This window comes from Phocoena sinus, chromosome 11 (assembly GCF_008692025.1).
Source record: "Phocoena sinus isolate mPhoSin1 chromosome 11, mPhoSin1.pri, whole genome shotgun sequence".
Classification (NCBI taxonomy): Eukaryota; Metazoa; Chordata; class Mammalia; order Artiodactyla; family Phocoenidae; genus Phocoena; species Phocoena sinus.
Window position 1 is genome coordinate 54,311,304 of NC_045773.1, and position 20,217 is coordinate 54,331,520.

At 38.3% G+C, this 20,217-nt stretch overlaps 1 protein-coding gene across 7 annotated transcripts in view; it reads right to left on the bottom strand.

The window, feature by feature from the left end:
* Positions 1–20,217, bottom strand: part of RBMS3 (RNA binding motif single stranded interacting protein 3) — a 738,234-nt gene that overhangs the window by 20,274 nt on the left and 697,743 nt on the right. For 4 of the 7 annotated variants that reach the window (XM_032649776.1, XM_032649772.1, XM_032649778.1 and 1 more), the window contains 2 exons: positions 5,825–5,905; positions 2,952–3,083 (listed from right to left, as the gene is read on the bottom strand). In XM_032649776.1, coding sequence (XP_032505667.1) covers positions 2,952–3,083; positions 5,825–5,905 — 213 coding nt within the window. Of the gene's footprint in view, positions 1–2,951; positions 3,084–5,824; positions 5,906–20,217 lie in introns of those variants that run through there. The other 3 variants (XM_032649773.1, XM_032649775.1, XM_032649779.1) reach the window with 1 other exon arrangement.

Here is a 20,217-nt window from a genome sequence, read left to right on the forward strand (position 1 = left end):
ATGACACAAACAGATGGAAAGATATACCATGTTCTTGGACTGGAAGAATCAATATTGTCAAAATGACTATACTACCCAAGGCAATCTAGAGATTCAATGAAATCCTTATCAAACTATCAATGGCATTTTTTACAGAAGTAGAACAAAAAAATCTTAAAATTTGTATGAGACACAAAAGACTTTGAATAGCCAAAGCAATCTTGAGAAAGAAAAATGGAGCTGGAGGAATCAGCCTCCCTGTCTTCAGACTATGCTATCAATACAAAGCTACAAGTCATCAAAACAGTATGGTACTGGCACAAAAAGAGAAATATAGAAACCCAGGCAGCTATGGTCAATCTACAACAAAGGAAGCAAGACTATACAATGGAGAAAAGACAGTCTCTTCAGTAACTGGTGCTGGGGAAACTGGACAGCTATATGTAAAAGAATAAAATAGAACATTCTTTAACACCATATACAAAAATAAATTCAAAATTGATTAAAGACCCAAATATAAGACTGTATACTATAAAACTCTTAGAGGAAAACATAGGAAGAACACTCTCTGACATAAATTGCAGCAATATCTTTTGTGATCTGTCTCCTAGAGTAATGGAAATAAAAACAAATATAAGCAAATGGGACCCAATTAAACTCAAAAGATTTTGCACAGCAAAGGAAACCATAAACAAAATGAAAAGACAATCCACACAATGGGAGAAAATATTTGCAAATGATGCAACTGACAAGGAATTTATCTACAAAATATATAAACAGCTCATGGAACTCAATATAAAAAAAACCCAATCGAAAAATGTGCAGAAGACCTAAATACATGTTTCTTCAAAGAAGAAAAGATGCTCAACATCACTAATTATTAGCAAATCAAAACTACAATGAGATATGACCTCACACCAGTCAGAATGGCCATCATCAAAAGTCTACTAACAATAAATGCTGGAGAGGATGTGGAGAAAAAGGGAACCCTCCTACACTGTTGGTGGGAATGTAAATTGCTAAAGCCACTATGGAAAGCAATATGGAGGTTCCTTAAAAAACCAATAGTGCTACCATATGATCCAGCAATCCCAGTCCTGAGCATATATCTGGAGAAAATAATGGTTCAAAATGATACATGCACCCCCAGTGTTCATTGCAGCACTATTTCCAATAGCCAAGATGTGGAAGCAACCTAAATGTCCATAAACAGATGAATGATTAAAGAAGATGATGTACATATATACAACAGAATATTACTCAGCCATTAAAGAGATGAAATAATACCAGTTGCAGCAACATGGATGGACCTGGAGATTATCATACTAAGTGAAGTAAGACAGAGAAAGACAAATATCATATGATATGGCTTATATGTGGAATCTAAAAAAATGATACAAATGAACTTATTTACAAAACAGAAACAGACTCACAGACTTAGAAAACAAACCTATGGTTACCAAAGGGGAAAAGTGGGGGGGGGGCAGGGCTAAATTGGGGGTTTGGGATTGACATATACACACTATTATATTCAAAATAGGTAACAAACAAGGACCTACTGTATAGCACAGGGAACTCTGCTCAATATTCTGTAATAACCTAAATGGAAAAGAATTTGAAAAAAGAATAGATACATGTATATGTATAAGTGAATCATTTTGCTGTACACCTGAAACTAACACAACATTTTTAATCAACTAAACTCCAATATAAAATAAAAATTAAAAAACTTACAAATAAAAAACAAAAATGCCTTATTCACTACAGATATTTCCTGAAAGTTGTGTAATAGTAATAATGATAATAGTAGTAGTAGTAGTAATGATAATAATAATAGTAATAATAATACCTTGTATTTGTAAGGTTAAGTCATGTTCTAGCATATTTAATTTGGAGGACTGACTTTAGAAGTTAAAGCACATACTGAAGACTCCATTACCATTATTAATCTTTCAACAACAAACAAATCTCTAAATGTGTATTGAGATGAAAGAAAACTGATGATCAAGAAATGGAACAGCACTCTGCAAACAGGAAGGGTCTTTTGGGAATTTTCTATTCAGCAGGGCTTTGACTGTTACCTATAAAGTAAAATAGTTAGCATGACAAGACATCTGTATATAGATTGAACTTTTGTTAATTCCTTTGGTTTCAATCAAAACCTTTCAAATTTTATCTCCATAATTACTCAACACAAAGCTAACTGAACTTTGCTCTCTCAGTGATTTAAGGATTTTTCAGTAGTAATTCTGACTCCCTGATTTTTGCTTTGCCACTTAATTCCTCAATAAGACCGTACTCCATGTTGTTTTATATTTAACAATACTCTTTTTCATAAACTGTTTTACTGGGTGAGTTTGAAGCACCCTTGCCAGGGGAGTGTTACTGTCTTCATTTAAGAATGACGTCAAGTGTGAATATTGGAGGTTTTCAAAAAATATGTGTGGTAGAATTTTTTTGGTAACAATGTCTATGGTGCCCCTCTCTGTATCCAAGCCTTTTGGTAGTGAATTCCTACATTAACTCTGGGCTTGGTCACATGACTTGCGTTTGACCTATGGGACAATAGCAAATGAGTCATAAACAGAATTCAAAAAATGCTGGTCATTTGGGCATCGTCTCTTGCTGTTCTCTGAATTCTGAGACTTCCATGGGAATAAGCCTGCTAGAGGGTCAGCAATACATGGCTCATTGGTGTCCATCACTCAACCATCAGACAACTAACACCCAGAAGCAGAACTGTGAAGATGCCCAGGAGCTATGCCCAGATAGCTCAAGCAAGTCCAGTCAATATCAGAAGAACCATTCACCTGAGGTCAGCCCAAATTCTAACCCACAGAATAATGAACTAAATATATGATTGTCACTAAGTTAGGGATGGTCTGTACTGCAGCAAAAGATAGCAGATGCCACATAAGAGAATAATGTCCAGATGGCTGACCTGGAGGGAAAGAGTTTAGTATGGCTTGAACTTACTTAGACTGTTGGTAAGAATATGCGGATGCATGCTCGTTGGATGTGTCCACTGCTATCTGCTGCTGCTGACCACTTGTGTCCTGGGATGAAGGTGCCACTGTCTGGGGAGAGGTATCAGCAACAACACCCTATGGAGGCAATAAGAACACAAAAGTCTTATTGGCTTTAGCAAAAGGGCTTCTTGCAGATGGACTGTAGGGCATACCCACTATGGCTTGAGTAGAGCTGCACTCAGCTATATAAAGCCACAGCAAGAACCCAAAGAAAAACCACAGAGCACATTTGGATAAGGGCTGAGGAATCTACCTCAGTGTGTCACCAAGAAGCCTTGCCATCAGAAGACCCTGTAGCAGTCAAATGATGAGGAAAGCATTTTGCCCATAGTTAGAACTTTTAAATCATGGTTGCATACAGCCACACTAAATAATGATTCCTTAATCAAAAAATTCACGCAGAATTCCTATAAAAACGTGTATATTTGAGCATTTTCCTGGGAATAAAGTAGTCTACCCTGTCTCTATGATCTGGCAAAACAATGGACTTTGACCTTCATAAAAATCTACATCCAAGTTTGGAATTCTTTTAAAGGACACTGTTAAGCAGGGTCTCCCTTAAGCAATTTGATTTGTTTTATTTATTTATTTTCATTTTCCTTGATGTGAACTGGAATTCATTTAGAAGTTTCAGAAAAAGAAAGAAAGAAACAAGCATCCTTAATTTTGATTCGCTTCTCCCCTTACCATTTGAATGGCTTTTGCCAACAAGAATGGATTTCTTGAGTTGGTCATCATTCAGAATGTGTTTGGTTCCGAGAGAGGTTTGGTAGTTAGTAGTCCTAAGGAGGGAATCTATCTGAATACATTCTCCTGGTTTTACTTATATTATAGCCTTGGGCTTCTGCAGGGATATAGGTTTTTGGTCAACTCCCTATCCCTAACAAAAGCTCCCTGAAATTGTTCCTCAGAATCTGAAAATTCTCCCTTTATGAATTCAATCTTTTTTTTTTCCTAATATACTATTTGATGTTATGCATTTTGATGAAACTCCCACCCACACTGATTTGTGTGGATACTGGTGAATTTTCAATGCGTGTTTTTACATAGAAAATGAATCAGTGCTTTCCTTTATAAGCACAAATTCAAGGCAATATATCAGGCTATACTTATATAATTCTTAGTGAAATATTTCTTTTTAAATCCCAGATTTAACTATAATTAGACTGTTCCCACTAAGCAACACCGTCAAATGTGTCTCCTTATTTTATAGTCCTCAAATAGCTCAGATTCTGGAGATAAGCACACACATTTGGTCCAGAAATAGAGAAATGCGGATATGTGGCAGAGATTTATGCTTAAAGTCACCTACAATGTCTAGATTCATAATTTTCTTATGGCCTAGATGGGTTTTGATAGCTAAATATAGCAAAGAACATACATTTTAATCACATATTCTTGAAATTCTGAAAAGCCAATTAAAACTTCTTTAATACTGAAACATTCCTTGGGGACCATAGGTCTGGAACACATAAAAGATTTAAAAATTGGACCTCCTTGGTTTCCTAAGTGGCAGGACACTGTCCTCTTAAATGTCTGTGCTTCCCAAACCCTGGTACAAGCAAATATTTGTCACACACTAAAAACAAGCAAACAAACATTTCAAAAGATCTAATTTGGTCTGTAAAGATCTCACCCAATCTCTGTGGCTCCAGAGGTTGGAAGAGTCATGGTGGTCTCCCACAATGAGTGGTACCAACATGAGTTGGTTGGCCAACTCATGGAGTATCAATGGCGTGAACTCCAGAGGAGTCCCAACTGATGGAAGAAATGCACTGTGACCATAATGGCAAATGTGCATCAGGAGAAGGGGAAGCGGGGGCAAGAAACAATAATGGTTAGAACCGGAGAGAAGTATACACCTCTAAGTGTCTTACCACCATCCACATAGCCCTATGCCCCACTCCTTTCCTATGTATCTTGCTGGCTCTGTCCAGTAAAATAATGTGTAGAGGAAATGGATTCAGCCCAATGAAAAGAGAGAAGGAAGGGACAAAGCTTCTAGTAAGGAAAATACGACTTTATCTTTCACAGTATCCACAGGAATATGAGTGGTAGAAGTTTTTCTCTCTTGTCTGTAGGATGCCACAGTCCTGTCAAGGTTCATTGGCAAGAGCAGTGGTTCTTCATCTTTGGTACACATTAGAATCACCTAGCATCTTTTAAAAATCCTGGTATCCAGTCCACACCCTAGACCCCATCAGACTCTCTGGCAATAGGACCTAGGCATCACAATTTTTTAAAGTATTAAGTTTTAAAATAATTTTGATATGCAGAAAAGTTTGACAACCAGTTCTCTAATCCAGTCCCTCTCAACTTTTAATGTGCACCTTGATCCTTAAGGGATCGTGTTAAAATGCAAACTCTGATTCAGTAGATCTGGGTGAGGTCTGAAAATCTGCATTGCTAACAGGCTCTCAGGTGATACTGATAACGCTGGTCTAGGGACCACTACTGGAGAAACAAGGCATCAGAGAACTAGCTCATTCAAATAGCTGCACATGTTTGCCTTCCTCTTTCTGAGTGTTTGTGGCTAACATTTGATGAGGTAGTTATTTGATCTCTGATCTTTTCTCTAAACATAAAAATGGCACTCCTCTCAGACCGGGATACCGAATTTTGCTTATGTCATATGCAAAGCAAAACATAGGTATGTTCAAGTAAAGTACATACTTTCACAGAGTGAGTTTGCAACTTCAAATTTTCAAGTAGCACAAAAATCACAAATAAGGATTTTGGGGGTTATGGTGGACCCCAGTGCATGTGGCTGAGATTTATCTGCCCTAACCTTGTTCTGTAAGAAGAGACAGACTTACTTCAATGGAAACAGCTGTTGGAGGCACAGGCGTGTACTGGGGAATGTAGGTCCCTTGCATAGGAGCGGCGGCAGTCATATACTAGAGGGAATCAAAGAAAAATGCAGGTGAACTTGGGCGTGCAACCAGTGAGAAAAGTGATATCACATAAGACTGCTTTCGATGTGTGGCCCCCCACCAATGCATGATGAAACTTAAACTTTATTTTGACCAAAAATATTGCAGTTCCTATCAGCATAGAATAGTCATCGCTTACTGATTCCGTACCAACAGCAGCCCACCTCCCCGATGTCAGTAAAAGTTAATTCACCCCATCCCCTCATTTTGTCCTTTTGAATATTCTACATCAGCTCCCAAACGTTTCACTTTCACATCTAAAACACAAATGCCAGGAGGGCAGGGATGACGTCTGTTTTTTTCTCCATTTTATTGCTAGCACATAGTAGGCTCTCAACAGATTATTTGTTGAATGAATGAATCATTATATTGTGAATAATAATTTCTTTTCTAACTAACGTAAAAGAGAGGAATAATGTAAGAAATACTTATCTAGCAACAATCAGAATAGGTAAATGTTATCATTTTTGTCATTTGATCACTTTTTTATATATGAAGGAAATAGAGTGTTCCAGATAATGTTGAAGTTGCTTTTCTTCCTTCCCCCTATTCCATGTTCATTTCACTGTATTTCCTTTTCCACTCCTTTAATTCTCCAAATTTTCTTCATCCAGATGAACAATACAACAGTCCAATCATTCTTCACTACATTGTAGTAGTCAGTAAAATATGTGTTGGGGATAACATGTATTTTGGCAATGAAAAATGGAAGCCCCAGAAAAATTATATGCCCACCACCATAAGCATGACCCATATTCCTACTTGTAATACACATACCCCCTGAAAAGTCAAAGTTCTACTCTTTGAGAATGGAATCTTCTATGAAATCAACTGTATTTCTGAGTTTCTAAACTTGAACATCACAAAATTTCAGAACCAGAACCATCTAATGAAAACAAGGTTTCTCAATACACAAAGCTTTAGAGGAACACTTTTTATGGAAAACGACAAGCCCATGATTCTTTCTTCTTCTAAATTTGCTGAGTTCATGTATTAAGGCCATGCATAAATATGCAAAACCTAAATTACAATGTTGTGCATTGATCGGTACTTTCAGTATCCAAGAGGCATGATAATTCTGAATCGAGAGAAATATCTGAATGGAGGTTGATTCATCAGATGTTGTTGTTTACTATTGAAGAGAAATACAGCAATAAAGCAACTCTGGGATAAGTGCTTCTCCATCCTAAACTAAGCACTGTCTTACTACATCTATTTGCTAAAAACAGAGACAGCCTTAGTGAAACAACACTAAATCAAACAAACCAAACCGCTGCCTGTAATCCATGTGTTACTGCTGATAACAACTGTGTGCAATTCCTATGTGTACAAAAAACAGCCTTGTAATGTGTACCAAGGGCAGTTGTTTGCAAGGATTGGGGATATTACTAATTAACTTCATAACTGAAAATTAGCAGAGGTTTCTGTGCCCCATCCTCTGTGTTCCCAGAGTGTTCATCACTCGTCCAGACTCTCATCTCTCTAAAGGCATGGACCAAGTGTTACATGTCTCTGCATCTTCCAACACTCCACACAATGCCTGGTACCTAGTAAATAATTGTTCAATGGCTGAATAAAAGGACACAAGAAGAAAGCCTTCCATTTCCAATTACAAATCTTGTATGCCTCTTAGCTGTCAATAATTCTGAGTTCTCTATAGATATCAATTTCCCCACCCCTATGAAGTGTTTGTATAACCTTTAAACAAATACTTTAGCCCCCCTTGCTCATCATTACCCCGTGTCCTTAAGCAGACAATGATTATTCAGGTATCCAACTGCTATCAATTTTTCAAATAAGTACAGAACTCTGGAGTCACATTTCAGCAAATATTATTTCATATCTAGTACCCATGGCAGGTGTCTGCTTTGCCAACAAAATTGCTCTAGAAAGTATATTGGAGATAACAGTTTCTTGGCCATTTCAGACAGGTCATATAGGTTTTAAACATCCCTTAATTTAGTATTCCCTACAATGTATTTTTTAAAAAATGTTAGCTCAACTGAGAAAAAAGCTTTCTGTGTTCCAGAGCAATGCTGCACAATGTATCCTCTTTGCTATAGAGATAGAATTTTAAAACTCTGAGAAATCAGGTTTTACAGAAGCCTATTTAAAGGAGATCTAAAATCAGTGTTTCTAAAACTGTTTTTGGTAGCACCTACTGATTGTGCTTAAAACTAGTACTCTCAAGAATATACTTTGAAAAAGGTTTCTTTAATTGAATATCAAAAATCCTAGTAGATCTGTAGCAAGTGGGAATGTGTTTTCACCAACAGAGTTAATGCTCTTGTGGCTCACGTTCTCCCCTTTGGTCATGGTTTTTCAAGATGTATAATACACCAGTAAAAGGATGCTCCCTCACTGATCTGAGTATTTTCTATTCCTGAGTTAGTAATTCCAAACTTTGCAATTGTCATCAGTGAGTGTGCGTGTCCTTCCTCGACTTAAGACAATGTCACTGGACATGGCTCGACCCACCCCTGCTCCATGGTCTGCATCGCTAAGGAGACCTTTCTGTGAACTAGATTTAGGGACGTGGGCTGGGGCCACACGTAGCACCGTTCACGACTTCTCACGAGAATCCACCTCAGTTTTAGACCTCTCTTGTCAAACTAGAGTTCTCAAGCAGTGTAGTTAATGAAAAGCATTTTGTGTCATTCTTAGCTAAAGCTTCTTGAAATGACTCTGAGTTATTCAAAACCCCATCTGCGTTCTGTTCAGTAAAATCAGTACATCTTCATACCTTCTGTGGCATTCAATGAAGTTGTGAAAGTGGCCCAGACTGAACTGCTTATAGCATAAATTCAGAGTTATCTCTTCAGAACAATGCTGTGAGTTAGGCAGTATGGCTTACCCATTTTACAGACTGAGAAACTGAGATATACTGGAATAACTCCAGTTCTGTTGACACAAGATTCAGCCCACTTTTCAGTCTACTTCAGTACCCTTGAAATAAAATAACTAAGGTCCTAAGAGCTTTTATGATCATTACCATGCAAAATAATATCAACTTTTAAAAAAATAATAGACTTTAAAATAGGAGTTTCAATTAAATATAGGATAATAATACCTTGGTTTAAACATTTTATTGTCATTTAATTTCCATAGATTTTAAAATTTTCACTATATACTCAGAATACCTCATTTTCTTCTAGAAAGGCTATCCCTTGTGCTTAACTTATTTTATAATTTAATTTTATGCTACTCTTCAGAACTAATAGAGATTTTATAGTATAAATGAGATCAGCTCAGTTCAATGTGTTGTGTATGTGTATTTTTTAATTAAAAAAAAAAAAGCCCTTCTGGCTGCTCTTCTTTTTTTTGGTGTCACAGAAAATCTAATAGAGCTGGAGAATGTTGTTTCAAAATTAGGGATAGGCTTATTTTAAACAAGTCAATGCTATGGAGTCTTATACCCCGTAAGGCTATTTATCTCTCGATAAACGTTTGCAATGAAACTTTTCTGTGGTAGACATATATTTTCTAGGGTAAAGCCTCAAGAAGTGACAGCCTTGTAAAATAACGCACAAGAACTTACAGGAAACGGCTACAGCTATGTGTAAGATCAACTCTCAGCTTTAGGTAATTGGTGACAAATAACTCTGAACTTTCTCTAAGCATACAGTATGATTTCCTTAAGAGCAAAGATAAACTACAGTCAGACTTAATAATGCAGGCTGTACAAACATGGTTTAGATCTCAGTGCCTAAGATTGCTTTCTTTTCATCCAGCTAATAAATGACAAAAACCTAAAGAAGGACCTGTGATATAAAAAAAATCTGCCCTTTGAGTTGATAAATTTCTGTGAATTACTTATTAAAACCAAAAGAAGAATGGATTTCTATCCTTTAAGCTAATTTATTTTACTGGTTTTTCTCAAAAGCTAGAAAATGTCTTCCATAATTCTTTCACGAGTACACATTATTTTGCATTGTGGGGGGATATAATGGCTGATGGGACCCATATTACAATAAGATGATGTAGATAAAATGGATAAATCCATATAATATTTCCCCGTTGGTGGCAGCTTAAAGTTGTGATATTCATGGATAAGTTTTCTTTTTTGGTAAACAATTCAATGATTTTTACATATTCTGAAAGCACTGGATTTTCACATAGAAGTATGTAGGAGACGCAAATAGCCATTTTCAAACCCACGGAATAAATTCCAGACTCCATCACTTCTTCCAAGAAGTCTAGACACTGCATCACCAAGACAGTTACATGAAGAGAGAAAAAAAATGGTGAAGTTGGAGAGGAATTGTGTTTTTGTCTATTTAATTTAGAACAAACTGTTTCTGTTACTGTGGACTCATTGATTATTTCTGAAGAAACAGAAAGTGAAAACTCCAAATTTTTAGTTCCTGATTTACTTTCTCTTCCCCCACCAAAGCAAAACAAATAAAAAACGTTTTCTATATTTCCCTTGAGCAAACTTTTCCTTTTATTTATCTGTAGAGCAAAGGAGTGGCAAGGAAATCCCCACATTTCAATTCTTGGAATTTCGTAAAATAAAATAATTGATCAAACTTGTTCATTAGGAGTTATTGTTATACTACGTAGGTTTAAAATTGGTGCGTCTAGTCCTTGCTATAACATTCAAAAATCGGTTTAACAAATTTCAGCAAGAGTAGTTGTCCAGGTCCTATCAAACCCAGAAAGTCACTGAGAAGGATACAGGAAAGGAAGTTGAGCAGAGAAAGCAGAAATTGTGCTGGATGATGCTAATAGCATGCAGTGTGGATTACTATGAGTTCCGTCTAATACAAAGTTTCCTTTCATAAAGGAAGCTTGTGGGTATAGGGAACAACCTGAATTACGATTCATCAGTATCTGGTAAGCGGCTCAGGAGGAGGCCACAGAGTTACCTTAGGTAGAGGTATTCTGGGGTTTTGAGGATTATATTTCTTGGATTTGCAAAATTCTGTCATCTCAGAGCTAGGGAGAGGTTGGTGTACTTGGGGCGGCAAATTAGTATCATTTCACATGTTTACATTGGCTAAGTAGCAACAGCTGCCTGGAGTATAATTCTAAGAATGCCTTCTAAGTCTCCATGTCACTCAGTGGATGAGAGACCATCCATAGAGAAGAATAGAGCTGAAGAGGGTCTCGTTGAAAGGAAAGAGTGCCCCCACTAGGGCACTACGGCTGAACTTCTACTTGGACCTCTACTGCTCAGTTCTTCCTATATTCTTCCACTCCTGCCAAAGAAATGCTGGAGAGTAAGTGGATACTCCCATAACAGTAATAGTGTAGGCTTTCATTATGTTTTATGTTAGTGCTAATTTATAACCTATTTACTTTTTAAGGTACTAATGCAGAAATATCAAAGTAGACATCTATGAGTGATGAAATAATTATCCCTAAAGTGTAGGTAGATGTGAATATAGATAGCAGCATAGACTTCACCTACTAGAGTAAAAGCACCTGAAAAGGGAAGAAGACCAGTTAGTAGGCTTGACAGAAACGGGAGCCCAGAATTTTTAGGAGTATGTAGCCTATGTTATCTTATACAGCTCACCAGAATAGTGCTAAACATAGCTCAGAGAGGTGTGCATTAAACTGTTAAACAAAAAATACAGATTGTTGTCACTGTATTCGGGGTTGAGGCCTATTTGTTGCTGAGGAAAGAGAGGAACAGCAAAGAGAGGAACAAAGAAGAATCTTGGAGGTTGATCTTAGACTGGAAATCTACAAAACCTCACCCACTGCAATATAGGGAGAAGTTGTCATTCCCACGGGATCACAGTCTATGGAAGCCTTTAACTGTGCAGAAAAAGCAATTTTCAGGAATGTTTGGGAAAAAACCAAAGCCCATTAAGTTTGAGCATGTGCACAGATCACGTGGTAGCAATCAAAATAAAAGATAATACTATGGAAATTTAGCTGATTAAGAATCTATGTCTAGGGCTTCCCTGGTGGTGCAGTGGTTAAGAATCTGCCTACCAATGCAAGGGACACAGGTTCCTGCCCTGGCCCAGGAAGATCCCACATGCCGTGGAGCAACTAAGCCCGTGTGCTGCAACTACTGAGCCTGAGCTCTAGAGCCCGCAAGCCACAACTACTGAGCCCGTGTGCCACAACTACTGAAGGCTGCATGCCTAGAGCCCGTGCTCTGCAGCAAGAGAAGCCACACCAATGAGAAGCCCGTGCACTGCAACAAAGAGTAGCCCCCACTCACCGCAACTAGAGAAAGCCTGCACACAGCAACGAAGACCCAACACAGCCAATAAATAAATAATAATAATTTAAAAAAGAAACTATGTCTTAAAATTTGAACTTGAAACAACTCCATATAGATATCATGAATTCCTTCCTACCCTCTCCTCAATTTTTCTGTGATGGGTAACATGAAATACAGAGAAAGATAAGAGAGATTCCATGAACCACAAAGACCACTCAGGAGATAAAAGTAAGTCAGATAAAACTAGGAATTAGAATGGAGGCAACTATGAAAGCATATTCACAGTGGAGTAGCAGGAATTAAAGACTCCTTGGGCTTAGTAGAGAAGGGAGGTAAGTAGAAAAGATAGTAAAAGAATATTATGAGTAAAATTATGTCAATACATTTGACAACTTAGATAAAATACACAAATTTGCTGAACAGCAAAATTTAGTAAAATGGGTGCAAAAAGAGATTAAAAATCTGCATAGGGCTTCCCTGGTGGCGCAGTGGTTGAGAGCTCGCCTGCCGATGCAAGGGACATGGGTTCATGCCCCAGTCCGGGAAGATCCCACATGCTGCAGAGTGGCTAGGCCTGTGAGCCGTGGCTGCTGAGCCCGCGCGTCCGGAGCCTGTGCTCCGCAACAGGAGAGGCCATGACAGTGAGAGGCCTGCGTACTGCAAAAAAAAAAAAAAAAAAAAAAAAAAAAAACAAATATCTGCATAGTCTATATTTACTAAAAAAAAAAAATTCAGAATCCAAAACCTTCCCAAAATAAAATCTTCAGCTTCAACTGGCTTCTCTGGTGAATTTTCCAAACATTTAAGGAGTAAATAATAGCAATCTTGTATACATTCTTCCAGAGAGTGCTAAAGAAGGAACACTTCTCAACTCATCTTATGAAGTAGCATATTCTTTATATCAAAATTTGAAAGGGACATTACGAGAAGAGAAAACTACAAAAACTACAGCCCAATGTCTTTCATGAGTATTTATAAAAGCTCCCTAAATAGTGTAGGAAATAAAATTTATCAACTCAGTGAGATATATATATATATATATATATATATATTTATATATATATAAATATATAATAATATATATAATATATATAATGTTCAAGTAGAATTTATTTCAGGATTGCAAGGTAGGTTTAATATTTGAAAGTCAATCAACATAATTCACCATAAAGAAAATTATATGATCATTGTAATGACTTAAAATAACTTTTATAAAATCTAACGTCTGCATATGAGGAAATGTCTTGGCACACTAGGAGTAGATGGAAACTAGGAATAGAAGTCGGTAAACAAAAAATTTACAGCTAACCTCACAGTTAATGGTGACACAGTGAATGCTTTCTATTTGAATTTTGGAATAACACAAAGATGTTCAGTATCATCTCTTCTAACATTGTTTAGAGATTCTAGGCAGTGCACAAAGACAAGAAAAAGAAATGGAAGGCATAAAGAGAAAAGATCACCAGAAGTGAGAAATGAAGGAAACTGAGAGGTGACGGTGCTCTACTGTAAAATTCCAATAATTAGCAACATTCAGTAAAACTGTATTGAGCCCCTAGTGTGTGCCAAATACTAAGTAAACATAAACTACAGTCTTAAAGCATGGGTTAGGCAATAGGACCTGATAGAGCCCAGAAAAAACAGATTTCATTACCAACCCACTGGATGTCCTGGATAGTTCCTTTCTCCTTTATTGTCTGACATATATAAAGCTATTCAATTTTATATATTATTCATTATTGCCAATTTTACATTTACCACAGTATCCAGGAACAGATTAAGTTGGTCTACTGTATTATTACTTTCTTGTTAGTCTTCCCTTGTTGTATTTAAATTTCCTGTCTGTTAATACCATCCTTTTTGTTTCTTAACATTCTCTATTATTTTTGCTTATTATTATTGCAAAGAATTAAGAGTCTCTGTAAAGTAATGACCTCTTCAGATGAGAGAGGCTGTTGAGGTCAAATCAATGTTTACTCAAATCTGCCTCTAAATCTGCAAGCTTCAAGAAGAAAAAATCACTTTAACAAATGACCTGACTGACCTATTACCTGGATAGCACTTTCAGAAACTTACATGAACACACAGGCCAACAACTAACACCCTCAGCCTCTCAAGGCTCGCTTGATCTTTCCCCTAGGAAACGGAGTTTTCTTCTCCGTTTTGGAAATGAAAGAATGGAGGGATTTTTGTCAAGAAGATAGACAAGTCCTCCATGTGCCTCAAAGCTTTGTTGTTTTCTACTTAAGTCTGTGACTAAAGCATTAAATTGGACTAGGTGAGGACACTTCAGACAAACTGAAAAAGCACTCATTCAGGCTGACATACACACAGTAAATTCCATTTCCACACAAAAGATTTCCCCTCAACCATCTCAGACCCACTCTTCATAAATTCTAGCCATTCCAGTGAACTAGAGTAGACAATGAAAGTCAACAAGAGGAAATGTTGAGGGTGCCCTTTAAACTGTCCTTTAAAACAAAGTTCAGTCTCTACAAGAGTCAACAAACATATCGTTTTTGTGTGCGTTTGGTTCTGAGTCAAGAGACTTTCAGGTGTGGAACCTGACCTACTCGACTAGATAGAATATTCACATTAGAGATTGATCTAAGATGGGTGGGGAACAAGTGAAGATAAGAAGGAAGTGAGGAGAAGCAGGGAAGATGCGGCAATGTCCTAAATAAGGAGGAAAAAATAATATAAAGCAACAACAAGTTGAAAACTGCAAAAGTAGAGCATAAAGCTATTTGAGAAAAGTAATTCTAGGAACTGTACATATTTAGGGGGAAAAAACCCAGATTGGAACAATATTACCCTATCCATGTGAGCATATATAACTTTGGCAACACAAAAGCATAATAGAGGAATTTCTGCTGAGCTACAGATATTATCATTCTTGCCTCCAAGGATGTGTTCAAAGTAAAGAGTTAAGGGCAAGGGATAGGAGGACCAGCAGGAAAGAGACCTTCTGGTACCAGAGTCCAGATTCCACTTTTTGCCACAAAAATTGAAGAAAAACTTGTTTGATAACAGCTGTCAAACAATGGATAGACAAAGGACATCATCTTGGGGTAAATTTCAACCCACTCGCATTGAGGTCTTAAGAATCACCGTGAACTGCACCATCTCACATATGTTCAGTTTTACCCCAGTCCACCTGCTCGCAGTTTACTTGAGTTGTTTAGCATGATGGTTAAGAAAAATCTCAATTTGTAGCTATAAATCTCTTAGTGCGTTGTAAAATGGAGTCAAATATTCATACTTGAAAGCTTTTTTTTTGAGACATATTAGTCAAATAATGCATACAAGGCTCTTAGCATAGAGCTGGGTATATACTAACAACCTAATAGATAGGAACAGTCATTGCTATTGGTTTGATTGATTGATTGATTGATTGATTGCGGTACGCGGGCCTCTCACTGTTGTGGCCTCTCCCGTTGCGGACCACAGGCTCCGGACGCGCAGGCTCAGCGGCCATGGCTCACGGGCCCAGCCGCTCCGCGGCATGTGGGATCTTCCCGGACCAGGGCACGAACCCACGTCCCCTGCACCGGCAGGTGGACTCTCAACCACTGCGCCACCAGGGAAGCCCCTGGTTTTATTTTTATTGATTTGATTATTATGACAAGATGGAAATGTCATTATCTTCATAGTTTGGCAGGATCAGAAATCAGCTTAGGCAGGAAATGTTCATTTCTTTCTCTTGGAAATTACATTGATAAGACACTTGGTATCAACAGAGTCTCCTAAGGCATGGGTGACAGACACTTAACGTACATGAAGAGATAGTTGTAAATGGAGGGAACTTGTGTTTCTGAGAAAGAGGGAGAGGAAGGAAGCCCGGAGGAGCTAGAGGAAAGTGGGAGGAGAGAGGTGGCCAGGAGCACGTGGAGGGGAAGGGCTGGCGGAATCCCATGGTGGGGCAGGGGGTCGCTGAAGGGCATTTTAAGCACAGGGATGAATCTTTATATTCAGTCTGAAATTGCTTACATGTCCATTACATGTCCATTACTGAACATGACTCAAGCCTTCCCTAATGTTATTCTGAGTAGGATTTTTGGGGGAAAACTGGAAAGAGGGTGAATTTTACATCTGAATCAGTGTGGAGTAGACAGAGCAGACACAGGTGACAATATGGTCTCAAAAACGTAAATACATAATTCAGAAAGCGTTGGACTTCTAAAGGGCATGGAATTGGGGGTTCCAGACAATCTTATCTGGTTTCATAGTATGTCAGGATCCAGTGACATCTGGGTTACATTCTTAAACAGAGAAAATAGACTTGGATACAGTTGACTCAAAAAGACTGAAAAGTTGCCCCAAATCTTAGTATTTTCTGTCTACTGGAGAAATAAATAAAGGGTTGGATCATTGAGAGAAGCATCTAAGAAGCAGTTCCAAAAAGAAAGAAAAGCAACGGTTATTAAAAAATATGAACAGGAAGACCAGAAGTGCACGTTTTAGGGTGGTGGTATAGAAGAAGTTAGGCAGTAAAGGTCAAACAGAAAAATCAGTATAGATACAGACTATTCTTAATTTCATTTCCGTATCTTCCTTGGCCTGGTCCTACCATCTGACCTTGATTTCTATATCCCAGGAGACGTTAGCTTCTGTTTAGGGCCTGGGAACACTCCTTCACAAACTCACAGGCTACTATGGACACTGTTTTCCTAGAATGTTAACTATAGATTTTTCTGGAGTTTAGGTCCTGTTTTTCTTTCTCATGACCAAGGCACTGTGTTTCCCACATATCATTAAAAAATATTTATGAAAGCCAACTATGTTTAAGATGTTATGAGTCTTATTTCTCCAAAGAAGACATATAGATTAGGCACATGAAAAGATGCTCAACATTGCTAATTGTTAGGGAAATGAAAATCAAAACTACAGTGAGGTACCACCTCACACCAGTCAGAATGGCCATCATTAAAAAGTGTACAAATAAGAAATGCTGGAGAGGGTGTGGAGAAAAGGGAACCCTCCTACACTGTTGGTGGGAATGTAAGTTGGTGCAGCCACTGTGGAAAACAGTGAGGAGGTTCCTCAGAAAACTAAAAATAGAATTACCATATGATCCAACAATCCCACTCCTGGGCATATATCTGCACAAAACTATAATTCAAAAAGATACATGCACACATATGTTCGTAGCAGCACTATTTACAATAGCCATGACATGGAAACAACCTAATGTCCATCAACAGATGAATGGATAAAGAAGATGTGGTATGTATATACAATGGAAAGAAGGAAATAATGCCATTTGCAGTAACATGGATACAACTAGAGATTAGCATACAAAGTGAAGTCAGAAAGAGAAAGATAAATACCATATGATGTCACTTCTATGTGGAATCTAAAATATGACACAAGTGAACCTATCTATGAAACAGACACACAGACATAGAGAACAGACTTGTGGTTGCCAAGGGCGGGGGTGGGGGGCGTTGGGGGAGGAATGGAGTGGTAGGTTGGGGTTAGCAGAGCCCTATTGTATGGCACAGAGAACTATCAATATGTTCAATATCCTATGATAAACTGTAATGGGAAAGAATATTAAAAAAAAAGGCATGGGGCTTCCCTGGTGGCACAATGGTTGGGAGTCCGCCTGCCCATGCAGGGCCAGGGGTATGCGGGTTTGGGCCCTGGTCCGGGGGCATCCCGCATGCCACGGAGTGGCTGGGCCCGTGAGGCACAACTGCTGAGCCCATGCACCTGGAGCCCGTACTCCAGGGCAGGACAGGCCACTGCGATGAGAAGCCCGTGCACCACAACCGAGAGTGGCCCCCGCTCACCACAACTAGAGGGGACCTGTGTGCAGCAGCAAAGATCCAACACAGCCAAAAATAAATAAATAAATACATTTATTTTTTAAAAAAAGGGAATGTAATAAAAAGGTGTTATGAGGGCTTCCCTGGTGGCACAGTGGTTGAGAGTCTGCCTGCTGATGCAGGGGATGTGGGTTCATGCCCCGGTCCGGGAGGATCCCACGTGCCGCAGAGCGGCTGGGCCCATGAGCCATGGCTACTGAGCCTGTGCGTCCGGAGCCTGTGGTCCGCAACGGGAGAGGCCACAACAGTGAGAGGCCCGCGTACCCCAAAAAAAAAAAAAAAAAAAAAAAGGTGTTATGAGTCTTATAGTGGCAGATACAAACCAATCTCCTCCTTGATGAATTTCAGGCACTCTTATAGAAAATAAAAATACATGGATTTCAATTTACTAAAAAATATCCTTAATTCTTATCTAAAGGATATTTATAAAACAAGAAAAGAAACTTAAAAAGAGGGATCAATGACTAAACCGTGACCCTAGATCAAAAGTGAAAAATCCAAGTCTATAGTAAGTGTAGATTCTAGACAGCAGGGCAGGAAGAATGATAAGAGGGCAGGTACAGTGACCAGTTACTTTCAACCACTCAAAATCCATTTTCCCTTCCCAATGTAACCTGTATTTCCTTTGGGAATTCTTATGCACCCCCCCCCTCCAATCACATAATTAGAATGTGACTGACTCCACAGTTAGTATACCCTGATCCCCTGTCCAGAAATGGATGAAAATAACCCTCGCAGAACCAATGAAACTAGAGAAGATGTTTATTAGGAATTCTGGGAGAAGAAAATATTATTCTTTGTATGTGTAGAAACTTCTAGAAATTACCTTTTCTCTTCCTTTGGCATGTAAGTGTGAGCATGTAAGGGCATCATTGCTACCTTGACAATGACGGGGAGGAACGGGTAGGCTGGGTTCATCAGACGTGAGGCTGTGAAGATGATACACAGCTTAGTAGAAAGAAAACAGGTCTTTAGAGATATCATTTGAGCCAGTTCTCTCTACGGCTTTTCAGGTACATGAATCAATACATTTATTTTTAAATTAAATCTTTTTGAGCTGAGTGTTTAATTATTCCTTGTGGTTGAGGAGGTCATATGAATTTGAAAGGGGAAATTAGGCAAATGAGAAAATGAGTTTAAAAAATACACAACATCATCAGCTCTGATAGAACTGCCCAGAACAGCAGGTCAGGGGTAGCACAGGCCTCTGTTACCTTGCCTACTAGGCATTTGGTCCTCTTATTCTGTCAATAAAACTCAACTGCTTACAGAGCCTTCTCTGACATTTGAGAGTTGGCTCTGCCTTTCAAATGTTTATCCGAATCCAATTTGCCTAATTACTTTAAATATTTTTCATTACTATTTACAGCATCTCAAGAACTTTTCCTAATTAGGAGACACTAATTAGCAGAATTTTTTGAGATTTCTGAGGAAACTCATATGGAGAATGCCCACCATCATTCTGCAACGGCCCTGCAACTAAAATGGAAACAATCTACCACAGTGCCTAAAATTCCACCCTGGGATTAAATGTTAACTCAGTCAGAAACTGGTATTTTACCATATAACTGGCCCTCAAGAAGGAGCTGGGAGAATCCTGAGAAAGAGACTGAGGCTAGTTTTGATGAAGGGAAGAAGAAACTATAGGATTAGAGTTGATGGGACAGGCCCCAGGGGTATAAAGTTCTGAGGTTTTTAGAAAAGCCTAGGAGAAGAGAATATCAAATGGAGTGTAGGGATGTAGAATAGTCCCAAACTATCACTTTATTTGTATTGACCCTGAATGGGCCACCAAGTACTAGATCTCAGGTATCCTGGCATATTTCTGCTATCTTATCACTCCATTTTCTTACCTGATTGGATTTCCCAAACTTTTCCAGTGTTTACTACACGTGGGATCTCTCCAGGTACCATTCATCGAACTTGTTTGTTCTGTGGATTTGGGGGAGATTGACTTTCCTCAACTAAATCTTGTTTACTGCCTGTGACCCAAGTATCCTGTTTCTATCAGACACCTTGTGTAAATTCTGAACTTGTATGCTAACCTCAGTAAGTTACTTTAAATACAAATACCTCACGAGGGTGAAACAAATCTGGATATCTGCAGGGTTTTAGCGAGCATTGCAAGAAAAGACTTTGCACTGGATTTCTTTTATTCAGTATCTTCCAAATAATATTCCATGGAAGGCTCTTTCAAGGAATTTTTTACAGCTGTTCCACAGTCTTGTTTACTCTGAGTCAAAAAATTTGAAAAATGAAGG